Source organism: Pomacea canaliculata, linkage group LG13 (genome assembly GCF_003073045.1).
Source record: "Pomacea canaliculata isolate SZHN2017 linkage group LG13, ASM307304v1, whole genome shotgun sequence".
NCBI classification, from domain to species: domain Eukaryota; kingdom Metazoa; phylum Mollusca; class Gastropoda; order Architaenioglossa; family Ampullariidae; genus Pomacea; species Pomacea canaliculata.
The window spans coordinates 10,253,706-10,268,010 of record NC_037602.1 but is presented as its reverse complement, the minus strand read 5'-3'; the positions used below and the strand labels follow the sequence as shown (position 1 = coordinate 10,268,010).

Genomic DNA, 14,305 nt, shown 5'->3' with positions numbered 1-14,305 from the left:
TAAAAGTAAAATTAATGAATTTAACACACAATTACCTTTCAATATACAAGGGTTTTCTCAATAACGAATTTGTTGTTTCGTTCAATATACAAGAAGTCTTGAAAATGCTGTAATACATGATTTATTTCGTGCTTCTAAACTGTAAAATAAAAGAATCACTGACCAAATCCTTGGTTTTTGTAAAGAAAAAGGATTATGCAAACAAACATTTTTTTCCAACTAAGAAAATGTTTACACGCGACTACCCTGATGTCGTTTATGGAGGTACAAGATTCTACCTTAGGTGGGCTGAATCTTTCTCCTCTTCTACTGTGCGCAGTGTTAATACATCATATTATAGGAAGCGTCTGTGCTGTATGTTTATATCGTTAAAAATATTTACTAAAAATGGAAACATTTAAGACAGGTAAAACCCGCATTCAAAACAAATTATATATATTATAAAAAAATAATGGGAATGAAAGATATCTGAAATAAGGCTTAATCAAACAATAAAATTGATCAAGCAAATAAAAATAATAACACTTCGCTAAGCAACATTTAAACCAGTACAAATGTACACCAAATTTAAAATCTTGAGCTCAAAAGGCAGAGAAGTTGCCTCCCACTACTTCGACCTCGGGGGAAAAGGAGGTAACAGCTTCAGGTACCACATAAACCTATTATAAATAGATGAAGAAAGAGGATTTTTGTTTCATTATTTTTTACTGGTGAACTGCTCCAGAGGGTAAGGTCTACCAAGTAGTTATCCATTCCGTTCTCTGAGAGCAGTCTCTGCCGCTGCAACTTGAATGCCGAGGGTTAGTGCCTCTTCCCTTGCGGCCTTGACCTGTTCTGTGACAGTTGAAAGATGGAGGACTATAATCTCCCTGTGTACTTTAAACTATTTTTATATTTTTCTTGAAATTATCCCCGACAATGGGGATATTACAAAATGTATTAAGACGTTAAACAGAAAAGGTTAATTTTTATTGTTTAAATATATATGTGTAAATATCACATGACGGTATTTGGATGCATTTATAACGATCAGGCTCTTTAAGTCTACCTTCTAATACGTATTTCTGTCTCTCAATAATAGCCGTTCTCGTCTGTAGCTGTTGGTTTTCCTCCCGTAAAGCATTGGCCATTACATCACTTAGTCTCATCTGGCCTGTAAACATCAACAAAAGTAATCGTCAGCGGGTAAAGTCACATTTACTAAAAACAAAACTAAAGGAACTCCTTGATAGCTTGGACAGTATTTTTTTGGGGGGTGGGGGTTAGGGTTAAATCAAAGACAAGTGTTTACCCCTAAACTTTTGCAGACAAATCTTTTAATTTTTTAATATTTAAATCAATCTTTAATGCGACTGAAAATACAGACTCTAGGCTCTCTAACAATGTATATCACAATGGGGTTCTGACAGGCAAATGGCACCGAAACAGCGTTTGAATTTCTCCATTTCCCTCATTTCGAGGTGACGGGTCACATAAAAGCTGTCAAAAGCTTTACCTTCCATTCTTGATCTCTCTTGTTCTCTCTGTCTCTCTGTTGCTTCAATTCGGTCCCAGATCCCTGTGTAAAAGGAAATAACTAATTTTCTCAAAGGAAGGGAACTGCATTTGGTCTGCATTGCCTTTTTGCACTAATGAAAACGTTATGTGCGGCAAATATAAAAAGTCACTGCAAGTAGTATCTAGATTTTAATTAACTTGTCTAACATGAATGTCAAATTTTAAACACGAAATATAGGTAAAGAAGCTGTGTGTTGCTGTTACTACTGCAAGTCTGCACCTGCAAGGTAAGAACGATCAACCAAGACTTGCAAAGACAGCGTGGGCTCAACATAAGGCACCGAGAGAGAGAGAGAGAGGAAGACTTGTAAAGATGGTAGTCACTGAGATAGATAATGAATTGATAATGTTTTTTGTGTATTATGTTAGTGAGAACAATTTTACAAGCTGTAAATTTTTAAACCCTAGTCAATACTTAAACACATAACAACAACTATACTAATTTTTCTAGACAAGAAACAAAATATTAATTTTATAAACAAACCTGCAACTTAGCCATTCTAATAATTGCAATAATTGAGATAATCTGAAGAGTAAATATCTGGCTGTATTTTGTACTATTATACACAAGCAAAGGAGGCTGTCAATCGTCTACAGTGAAACCACCAAAACATCTTGTAAGCTTCTACCTGTGACATTCTCTCAGCTTTGTGCCACTCTTCTAAATAATATTACAAGATCAAGTTGTAAACAGGGACTTTGTGCAAAACATTCTTACCTTGCCTACTTGCGAAGTCCTGTCTGAGGCTGGCAAGCTCTGACGTCAGCGATGTATTTGTCTGTCTCAGTTGACTTACCTCCTGAGACAGTTCTTCTTTTTCACCTTTTGGATATGTCACAGCAACACAGCATGTATCCTTTATATTTAGCATTTGGTATATACTTTAAATATGCTGTTTATAGTATATATAATATATTTACACACTTCTAATCAACAGACGTCTCTCAGTGTGTTACACAACTAATAAAGCATAGAAACTAAATAGAGGACGGAAGGGAAAAACTAAAAGAGCCGAGAACGGTAGATATTTATACAATTATAATATTGATAACATTATTTAGCAATTTTTTAAAATTAATCAAGAAAAATGCTTGCTCATAAATGCGAATTAATGACAATTAATATGTTATAGGGAACATTAATAACTTACTTTCCAGTCTTTCTCTGTCTTCCGTGGAAGTCCTTCGTAGCTCATCAGCAGAATTCGTAGACTCTGAAAGTAATGTGAGAAAAGACATTTACATGCATAATCATTGGCAGACTGTCTCATTGGTTGACAGCGCCTGTTTGTTATGATTTATGCTGATATCAAAAAGGAACTAAAGGTCTATGTAAGGTGTCTACTTATAATGTATACTGAATATGTTCTCAAGTACAAAGGACTCTACATCACTTCTTCATTCCATAACTTGTGATACATTTTCTGTCTTTCATTATTCCTGTTCTTCCTTGATTCATCAAGAACTTTTTTATACCTTGAAGCATCCTTATCAGCTGTCTATTCATGTTAATCCTGTGTTCCAGCTCGTTGCTTGCCTCAGTGTACCTCTCGTTCACTGCATCTGAAACATCATTTCATTTTCCTGAAATGAATCTTCTGAGCTTCTTCTTTTTTCTTTGTCTGTCCGTCCATTTATCTGTTTGTCTGTTCTTCCGTCTCTCATTTTTCAATTTTGGAACTAAAAACATGTAATTAATTCATCTTAATGCACCGTAAAGTGAATAGCAAGGAAAGGACTTGGTGACCCTAATAGAAAGGGTTTGCCACGTACCCAGCCTCTCCATCTTGATGTGTGCCACAGCTCTCCACAGAAGACCACTTGTTCTCAGTCTCTCAAATTGATTCCGTTGTCTGTCCGCGTATTCTGTTCAACACAATAACAAGTCTTCAAAATGATAGAAATCCAGAAACTAATCTTTAAACGGGTGTCGTTGATGCTGCGTTTGTTAATTGTTTTTTTTTACCTGTAGCCTTTAAGAGAAAAAATTAGTAACTTAACATTTAGTTCTTCTCCAAACAAGCAAGTTCATTTAGCGCTTATTTCTCTTCATTTCTATTAACTACTGACATATTAATGAGATATCCACTTGTCTGGGTTAAAATTCTGTTGAATTCGCTCTCCGTATTACCGGTTGACTAATTTCACTGTAAGCCTAAAATGCATTTTGACTACCACATCAGGTGTATATACCTCTGATCTGCCGCAGCTGACTTCTCAATTCATCAATTTCCTCGTCTTTCTGTATCAGCTGCTGGGTAGTGTTTCTACGATCTGCCTCAAACCTGCCTGTGAATACACAAGAAAGATATGAGCATGGAAACACAATACTGGGTAGGTGACAGTACGGTGAGACAATTATACCGTAATCACGATAATTTTTCATTCTTCAATAAGCACCGACATTTAGTAAAACAAAGGCCAGCAGCTAGTTTACTAAGACCATCCTAAATACAACTACAACGATAACAAATAAAATAGTAGCCTGACAAATCCCTACTGTGACTGCTGACCAGCTACTTCCCTCCGTTTCTCCCTCCTTCTGTCTGCTGTAAGACAGAGTCTATTTTTAACCGATCGGGACACGTGACACCTATTATTCTTAAAAGGAGTTATGGAAAGCATTTATAAAATAAAAAAAATTATTAGCCTCTGTTGTGGCACTAGTCTCTAGACTGTATGCATGTAGCAGGTGTCATTTACCAAGAAAACTCAGGAGTGATGCGTTCTTCCCTGTGAGCAAGTCAGCACCCCTATTATTTACACATGTTCTGCTCTGAACATCAACCCTTCTCTGTGTGTGAATTTGCCTACGTGATTGCGTGTACTTGATAATTGAATATCCCGTTATAAAATATACCTCTGTTAAACGACCAGATCTCACCTCTCAGATGCCCGAGCTGTGCTCCTAGGACTCCAACAGCCTCGTCTAAGGAAGGACCTCTCCCTTCAGGATCCATCTTCTCGTGTAGTAAGATCTCGTCTAGAGACAGCAGCTGAGTTGTGGACTTTCTGAAGCTTGTGGATGAGGTACTGTGGACAGCCAGCAAGAAGAGAGTTGCAGTAGTCTAGTTTAGACAGAATAAATAAACAGATGAGAATGTTGGTGGTTGAGATGGACAGAGTATGACGAATGGAGCTGATCTTCCGGAGCTCATAGTAGGCAGCATGACAGATGGGAGAAACATGTTCATCAAGAGACATGTCAGCAGACATTATTAACTAAGTCACGTGTTGAAGTAACAAAAGGAACATCAGCATCACCTATCCGAACAAAGACAGGCAGTGAAGGGTAAACTCTGGCTCTCCTCTTTGAAAAATTTAAAACTTCTGTTATTTCCTTATTTAGTTTTAATTTGTGGGTCACCCATAGTCCAATATGAGAAATACAATCCTAGATTCCCAGGATAGCAGTGTGTGGCTGAGAAGGAGAACAGCTGGCATACAGCTGAGTGTCGTCAGCAAAGGATTGATTGGATATAGAGTGAGATTGAATTAGAGTAGTACATGAAACTTGGGGATTGCTGAGTGTATAGAGACTGTTGGAGACACGCATCCATCCACTGTATCTAACAGTCTTATCTGAGAGACTGAAACCAGTGGAGTGGGGAGAGTGAGATGTTACAGCGTCTTAACTAAGATTATTGTAATTGTTATCTGCACTCTACAGTGACTTTCATAATGAAACACAATATAATTTGAATGAAAAAACTTCCACCACAGGCAAAATATCACATGTTTATATGCACACAAAAAAACCAAACAAAAACAAAAACAAAAAAACGAACAAACAAACGAAAAAAAAAAACCAAAGAAAATTTAAACACCAATTCCAAACACTCTAACACTATTCCCTCTCCTTTTAAAATTCAGATGTTTATTTACTTCCGACGACCCATCAGTCCCACACGAAGCATTCACTCCTGCCGCTATCCTTCCCGTAGCTCGGTACTTCCCAACCACAGACAGACGACGAGCATAAAGTGGATAGTCAGAAGAAGAAATAAAAATAAAATAAAACCTCAACAGGTCTAATTTTTCAATTCTCTCTAAAGTTTGGTCAGGACATTTACACCAAAACACTGTTTCATTCCGCCCTACCCCTCACATTTCGTCACATTAATCAATCTCTAGGCCTTCTCATCAATAACATTCAGACACACAACACACGCCGATCGATCACTTTTGACACCCGACTCCACTCCCACCCCCATCCTTCTCCATTTCCAAGCTAAAAATAAAACCGCAGGTTTGTGACAGTGATCAATAAGATGAAAGGCTGCAGACAGGTCTAACAAGGTGAGCAACGAGATGTCATCTTTATCCAGGAGAGACGAAAAGTCGTTTAGCAATGAAAGTCTTCATTAACAAATTCAAATGACGAGTTTATAAAAGAGAGATCAGAGCTAAACGCAAGACACAACAATCCCTTCTCCGCGACTGGCTCGGGGAATGAGTGAATACTGTAGTCAACTCGGAGAAACAAGAAGACTACCCGAACTGAAGCACTGGAGAGACGATGAAGTACCGAGGTCAGGCAGGTCAGGACAAGTCCGCACACAACCAGAACCAGAAGGATGTGGCAGAAATGGAAACAGACCATGACAGAGGACACACACTATGTAGTCTTATGGAGTGAAAGGACAACATGTGTAGAATGTGCACAGAGTTTAAAAGGTCAGCACGAAGTGGTTTGGAGTCATCATCTTTGGGTCAGTCTCTACCCCATCATCCGGAGATGTCCTAATTTCTATCACGCCTGTACAACTCACACTGATGTCATAACTAGCTATCACACGTGTGTACAAAATATTTCGGGTTTTATGTTCTGTCATATCTATACAAAATACACCTTGATACCCTAATTTGCTGCCACATGTGGGTACGTCCACAGTGGTGTTTGCAGTGCAGTCCAACATCTGCTTCTGTCACCAGATACACATAATACAATGGTGTAACCATGACAACGGTCTCTAAAAAAATGTATTTACAGCTGCGGTTCTCACTCTTTTACTTGTGACGCCCCCCTGACGAACAAAGGTACGTCCGCGCGCCCCCCCCCCCCTTAGCCAGCAATGTAAGCTAATTTCACTAATACTGGTATAAGAAACTTTTAAAAAATGACCACCTTTGCGCCTCACTTATAAGCACGTGTGAGAGCCCCACCGTGTGAGAACCACGGATTTACTGTATTGATATTCTCGTTTACCACCTGATGTCACTACACCTGTCACGTAAGTCAGCCATATTTGATGTCGTCTCATGTTCTAAGAGAAATTGTGAAAACCAAGAAAATGCAATCAACTAACCTGTTCAAGATGACAAGCTGCTGCTGAGTCTTACCTTTAGTTTACCAAATCGTATATCTCGAATTAGCAGTAGTATTTAATTATTCCAGGTGCCACAGCATGAATCAGATCAGTTGACAGATGCATTCTGTGCCAGGGGACACAGCTTCAGTTGACTACTAGCCATTCTTGGCTGCTTATGTGCTTGTCTGTGTGTTTGTGTACAGCACTGTCGGTGTGTTTGTGTGTACAAAAGAGCAAGTCTTTTATGCATATGTGTATGTGTGCATGTATATGTCTTACATCCACGTTGATTAATGCGTGTATTAATATGTGTCATTATATTCATGCACTTTATGTACTCAGCTGCTCCTAATTCTATTTGCTTACCTTAGTCTCTTCTCCACAGAGTGCCAGCAGTCTTTGGGTGTGTCTGCACGCAGTTTGGTGTGTTTGTACCTGAGTGTGTGTAGCTGCTACTATTGACGACCAGTTCCAGGACACTGACTGTCGGGCTACTTTTGGTTTCGTTTCTCGGTTTATGTATTTTCTAAAGCAAAGATACAACTGTTACCTGCACAAGTGACAGACCTTCACATAAGGCAGTCTCTTCGGCCTGCTGTTTGCTGTCCGGATAAACATACTGTAAGGCAATTTCTTTCATTTCTCACATACTTTGCTTGGTAAGCATTGTCATTTTGCTTGGTAAACATTGTCTAAACGTCATTCTCTTTGTAAACCTTGTGTGTATAAACCTTGTGCTGCTCCACCATCCGTCGATCTATGTCATTTTCGTTTAAAATGTTTATTAATATGTCAAAGTACTGTTTCGCAAAGAAAGAAATCTGTAATTTTGGAACTGAGAGAATTAAAAAGACATTACCTGTAATTACTGGCTATAAACGAGACACCAAGAGAATTCATACAAATATTGAGGAACAGTTTTTAATGTCATTGATAAAATCAAATCTAAGTGTATTTTCACTGGAACTAAAAGTTACCATTTTCTCGCAGTCGCTGAAAACCTGAGTGTATTTATGGTTAACAAATATTAAGAGTTAGCCCACATGATGCCATTGGCCAAAGAAAAAATGCACTTGATCACTGCGGCTACATACAAGCTGTTTCTATGTTTTCTCTGGTATAGACGAGAAAAATCATCAATAAAATGTGGGCACACAAACACAAACACACACACGCTCTTTCCCTTCCTCACTCTTCCGATTTTTCCTTTTTATATTTACTGTAAATGCGTCGTCTCGTCTCACCTGTGTCCTGACCTCTGTGAACGCCCTTCTACATTCCCGTCCATCCTTTCCCCATTAACGTCCTCGCTGGTGAAGTTTGATTAGCAAACTAGGGTTGGTATAAAATTTCGCCTTATAATGCTTTAAAATTTTATTACAAGATTAATGATGTGTTTTCTCCCTTCTGTCCTCAGAGAAGCTCAGTGGCTGACAAGTGTAGAATTGCAACTTAAAGGCAGGATGAGTAATAACAATGCAGGACGGCCCGACAGACAGCATGACGAGTTGAATAACAGTGAAGACCAAAGAAGTCTATCATTTGGTGATGTGAATGACAACGGAGGTAAGACAAAAAAATAGAAAAAGGAACAAGAGTTAATACTCACAGCCATCTAACCCTCCTGCTATGACATGGTTCTTCCCTAGCGTTCACACTGTCTACTACACAAATAGACATGTTTGTTCCTTAGTCTGCTTATTATCTACTCTCCAAATAGTCATATTTCTTTCTTAGTGTGTTCACTGTCTGCTCTCCAAATGTACACTATATCCTTAGTGTGCTTATTGTCTGCTGTTTAGACGGATATGTTTTTGCTTAGTGTGCTGTGTGCTCTTTAAATAGACGTTTGTTCCTCAGTTAACATACTGTCTACTCTCAAATTAGACATTATGTGTTCCTAAGGTACACACTTTGTACTCTCCAAATAGACGTGTTTCTTCCTTAGTGTACTCACGATGTCCTCTTTCCAAAACTCTGCACAAAAGCGATTCTTCTCTCGTGTCATATCCAGAACAAACTCACTTACACACTCCGTCCGAACTATTCAGATAGCTCCAAGCTTTAAAAAGGCTTTAAAGATTTTTCTTTTCAGAAAATATTTTCTGCATTTACACCTCTTTCAGCTCGCCGAAACGGAAAAGGGCAATAAGTCGTTTGAAACCAAGGTCTTCGAATTTCTTACAGGAAACAAAAGACCAAAGACTTTGTACGAAACATGCTCTCCATACTGTGGGAACCCGTAGTGGCCATTATCAAGGGCCGTTTGCTGACTTTTGTTGTGTGACCCGGCACGCCATTCTGTCAAAGACTGTCTTTTAAGGAAACTGAAAGTGTGGGCTACGCCGCGGTGGCCATAGAAAGAATTGGCTTACAAAAGGATCAAGACAGTTGTAAGTGTCGGACCTTGCCATCTGCGTGCCTAGTCATGTCCCCCTCCTCTCCCCCAGAAAGTTAACAGTCACTGGACGAATGAACGAATTAATGAAATCCAGTCTCGGTCTCAAAGAAAATCCCTTGGCGGTGAAAGAAATCTGTGTGTTCCATTCACACTCGCAAAGTGCCTAGAAATGCCTGAGAAGCTGTTGCTCCTAACTTCGCTTCATACATTCACACACGTCATACAAACAAGGGATTGAATTGAAGAACCCCATAACCTCCATCCTTCAACCGATCATCATGTAGCCACAGCGAACGTAAAAGCCACACCTGACTGAATAAATGTCAGGCTAGCATCAGAGGGGTGGGAGAGAGACATTCTCTCATCGTCCTCCGCAACTGTCGTCACTGGTCCCTTGAGTCTGGCAGGTCAAATGTGATGATTATCTTCGGGTCACTTTGCTGTAAACGAGGTTCTCACCTGTCTTATGGACACATTTTCGAGAATCTTCTGGCAGTGCATCGCGGGTGGACCCTGTCGGTCGTTTTTAATCAGACCCAATGAGAATGAATTCCCCTCTCCCCCCGATTTGTCTGATCCTCGCAAATGTTTCAGGCATACTTCAGAAATTGTCTCCAAGAATGTTATCGACTTCGTTTGGCGGGCGTACGTTGGACTGGGAGTTATTCATAGTTTCGTGTTCTATTTTACCTTCTATTATGTTTCCGGAGGTTCTAAACAAAAATAGATTGCAACAAAGGTCTACGGCACATTGAAAATGTTCATATCATAATTTGAGACCGTACCGATGAGAGAGAGAAAAAGACAGAGAAACAAAGAAGAAGGGAGTTGCTTTGCCACAACTTCTATCTACCCTTCACTCCATTGCCAGCGGGTGTCTTTTCTTTGCATTATATCTACTTCTGCTGTCTCAAAGTCATGAAAAAGTGAAATTGTAATTAGCATACTTTATCAAGAAAAAAATACATTTCTACAGATTTATAGATTAGCTTCTCTCGGAAAGACCTGTATATTTGCTAAATTTTATTAGACTCTAAATGCTATTAAATAATGTGACCAGCAATGCATTTTCTGTGCTTGAAGACAGAGTACCCACCCTTGAAGCAGTGAAGCTAAAATGCGCAGAGACAAATGCTGAATTTCAAGGTATCAGCTCTTAAATACTTGAGTTTAATCAGTCGTTCGCATATTTACATTCTGCTTACTGAACGCTTTGGATAAAATTATGCAGTTTCTCTCCACAGCAATCAAACTAAAAAAATTGACCATGTCAGTAATTTCTCTCCTCTTTCTTTTGTTTGTTTACAACTTTCTTGTATTGATACCTCCTATTTCTGTGGGTTAATATTTTCTTTTTTCTATTGTGATGCTCCCTACACTCGTCCATCTCATTCCCTTTTTACTTCTCTTTAGTTCCTTCTTTGTTTCCTCTGCTTCTTCCTTTCTTTTTTATATTTTTGTTCAGTCAGTGCACCTGAAGCAAGGATCTTTCATAAGATGCACATATGTCAGTAATGAGCATGTATCACCATTATCTTACTCACCAGTAACTGTCGTCCTTTTACACCAACTTGTATTCAGAAGTATTTGTATTCTAAATTTGAAACTGGGACAGAATTCATTTTTAACATAGCTTTCGTGATAATATCAAACAAAACGCTTATAAAGTCTCAGTATAGAGTTTTATAGAGATGTTTATGTTTAAATCTGCATAAATGTGAGATGTCTTGACCACTGAAAGCTTTCTAATCAAATCAGATGCTGATTTATGCAGTTACATGTCCTACAAAGAATGCACGAGTAGTAGTTGAACTAAATGTTCATTTTGTGTCTTCTCCAGAGCAAAGCAGGAGGTTAAGGCAGGAGGTCAATGAGATCAGGGAGGACCAGACACAAATGAGAGGTGACGACATCTTTTATTTCAGTTGTAAATATGCCACAATACTGCAATACTTATTCTGATATTTATACAGAATTGGAAGAATAGCACATAATATTTTAGAGGCAAATCCGTTGGTCAGCTAGATGAGACTGAAAAATAGCAGTAATAAATGCTCTTTTTGTAAAGAAGAAAAAAAGATTTAAGCACTTTGACACTAAAAAATAATAAACTCTTTTTTTTTGTTAATTTGGAAATGTTCTTTGAGACGTTATAATATAGGGAACTATTAAAGGAATAAAAGTGTGGTATGTGGTATTATACTCTAGGAAAGTGTTATTATAAAGGTGTAAGCAGTCGGAAAACTAACAACTTTATTTATAAAGTATCTAAATGTAAAATATAGACCGATTTCATGTCTTTCTGTGACTGTTTCATTTCACAGCTCAGTAGGCTAACTACATCACCTCTGCAACAATATAAAAACCAAAAACTTTCCTTGAGACAGCAAACAATTTAAAGTTCTCACCTAATCAGCAAGTGAATGTACAATCTTCATGACACGTTGTCTTATACATCTGTACAGTATCATAGGTTACTTAAACTGCTATGTAATTCCCAGGGCAACTAGAGAACCGTATAGCACAGCTCCAGGAACAAGTCAATAACAAGAATCATGAGCTGCAGGATGCACAAGGTACTTCACAATATTAGCAAAAATTACCTCAGTTACCAGTTGATCAATCTTTTTTAGGACTCGAGCAGTGTTTGATATTTTAATTACTCTCTAATCTTAATTTGGAAACATATTTTTTGGAATTCCGGGTATGTAATTTGCTTTTAAGATTATCTAAAAAAAAAAAACGTTTAAAATTCTTGACACGAAAGGATGGCAGCTCAGGAAATCTATCAAAGCATTTTTCATGGCCTGAACCTAAATAACTTGTTTACTGTCACTATTGTGCAAAAACACAAACTGTGCCTGTCCTCCTATTTAGAGTATTATGAATTCTTCATGATATAAATATATCAAGAGACACCCACTTTTACACAAGTTTAAAAATTATGTAGATTATTAAAAACATTACCATCTAATGTCATATCTAACTTTTCTGTCAGCAAAAATCTGTATGCTTCAACATACCAAGTCTGAGAATGAAAATTCTATAACCGCGGCAAAAGGTATGATACTGTTTTATCTTACATACTAAAGTTCCTTTCATTTTTTCGCTGCTTTTCTTGTTCAGTAAGTTCGTGCTCATCACCATGAATGTAACAATTTGAAATCTTTAGACTTAGACTTAAATATCTCTGCTCTTGCTAGTATGTGTCCATTGAAGAAACACGAAACTAAGTTTTCATTATTTTATTTAAATACCAGATTCGTGCGCAAAAAAGCAAAGCGTCTCTTTCAAGAGCAGGTCCCTGAAAAGTGAAGGACAACAAAAACCTTATCAATAAAAGAGAATTCCTGGAGTACTCTAGACTTATAAATGGCATGTAGACCTCTCATCACTAGCAGACTAAACACTTTAGCTACTAACTTCAACAGCAATGTGTTTTCTTTGTTTTAAAGCTACAGTACGAAGCCTTGAAGAAGAAAAGGTGAAATGGAAAAAGGAGAAAGATGAATATGGAGGTATTAGCCTTTTTACTACCTACTTAAGATTTAAATATTTAACTCTTTCACGTGGCTACTGTACACACCTGCAAATTCGTGTAGCTGTTCCCCAAGAAACAGTTTTCATTTCTCAAGCATTCAGAAAACCTTTATAAAATTAATATTTTACAGTCAACAATTCTTATTACTGACATGAAATCCGCGCCAAAGGTGACACCCGTTCCATACTCGCATACTAACACACATAGATGCCCAACACAATAAGCTTACAAATAACGTATTACATTCATAGAATTTGACATCTATGTTATTACATTTGTTGTAAATTTATGTAGTAAACAATTATTCTTACCTGATTGTTGCAAGTTTTTGATAATGTAAATAATATTTGTAAAAAGATATATAATTTAAAATTGAACACTTATTGACTTTGTCTTTACATTTGAAAGCTTTCTGATGACAGTTTATGTGATTAGTTTTCGTGAAAAGATAATATTTTTGTTTGCTGTCAAGTGTGTATCTCAGCTTAATTTCTATTTTCTCGTTTAGAGCAAGTCAAGTCATTCAAGCAGGAAGCCGATACACTCAAACTGGAAATACAAAACCTTAAAGGTCAATACATCATGTAACCCTTATTTTGAAACATTTTAAGTGTTTAAATTATTGTTAGCAATAAAGCATTGAATATTAGACTTGTTCGTCCCGGGTTGATGCCTAATTACTAAGGTTTAGTGAAAGCATTTTTGATCATTCACCAACCCATCAATATTTTCTCTCGCTCACGCCTATACGCGGGGTTTTCTTTTTTTTTTTTTTTTTTTACAAATGTGTGCTAATAACAAAGATTTGTTTTCTTAACGAGCAGACACAACCTTACGACAGAGGGATGAAATACAGGAAAACAGCAAGCAAAGATTTACTTTCGTAAAGGAAATTCAAGGTATGTAGTCTTTGTTTTGTTCTCGCTAAAACTTTTCGAAATGTTAGAAGCTGCACTGAAATTGCCCCAAAAGAAAGTATTGGGGCTGGTTTCATAATCTGATCTTCCGGTATCATGCGAAGCTAAAACTACTCTTCCCCTGGAAACGATTACTTAGCCAAACACAGGGCTACATCAAGATGACGGGCAGGCTATACTTACCTACAACTCGACTTTTGAATTGTAAACCAGTTTAATTGATAAATGGAGCTTGGACTGAATTTTAAGACAGACTCGTCATTCAATTTTTTAACGAATATTTCATACTCTCAACGTATTAAATAAAAAATGTATTAACAAATTATAAACTCTCGAAAACGATAATTGAAAAAAGTCATTACATAATTTTTATACAATATAACATTTACACAACGCATAAACGAAAAATGTAAAGCTCCGAAGAAAAGATTGTCAGAATTGTTTTGCAGTACTTTAATGGAAATTCTCATGTTTAGAAGCAATCAAGAGAGCAGACGACGCAGAAGGTTTGTTGGCCAACGAAAAAAGACGATTAACAGGTAGGCCATAGGAATATTCGTCCTTCATCTTCGTTGTT

The 14,305-nt window shown here is 37.5% G+C and overlaps 2 protein-coding genes across 2 annotated transcripts; one reads left to right on the top strand and one right to left on the bottom strand.

Annotated features, from left to right (window-relative positions):
• Positions 1-745: 745 nt before the first annotated feature.
• Positions 746-7,330, bottom strand: LOC112554406 (trichohyalin-like). The gene is made up of 10 exons (XM_025222167.1): positions 7,236-7,330; positions 4,442-4,590; positions 3,751-3,846; positions 3,331-3,423; positions 3,034-3,120; positions 2,709-2,771; positions 2,276-2,380; positions 1,496-1,558; positions 1,049-1,153; positions 746-834 (listed from the first exon to the last, which is right to left on the bottom strand). The coding sequence occupies exons 2-10, from the start codon at positions 4,515-4,517 to the stop codon at positions 746-748; spliced, it is 777 nt and encodes a 258-aa protein (XP_025077952.1). The 5' UTR covers positions 4,518-4,590; positions 7,236-7,330.
• A 25-nt stretch (positions 7,331-7,355) lies between these two features.
• On the top strand, positions 7,356-13,718 carry LOC112554405 (spindle pole body component 110-like). Its single transcript, XM_025222166.1, has 9 exons — positions 7,356-7,490; positions 8,287-8,435; positions 10,354-10,416; positions 11,111-11,173; positions 11,772-11,846; positions 12,269-12,331; positions 12,726-12,788; positions 13,320-13,382; positions 13,636-13,718. The coding sequence occupies exons 2-9, from the start codon at positions 8,333-8,335 to the stop codon at positions 13,716-13,718; spliced, it is 576 nt and encodes a 191-aa protein (XP_025077951.1). The 5' UTR covers positions 7,356-7,490; positions 8,287-8,332.
• The last annotated feature ends 587 nt before the right edge of the window (positions 13,719-14,305 follow it).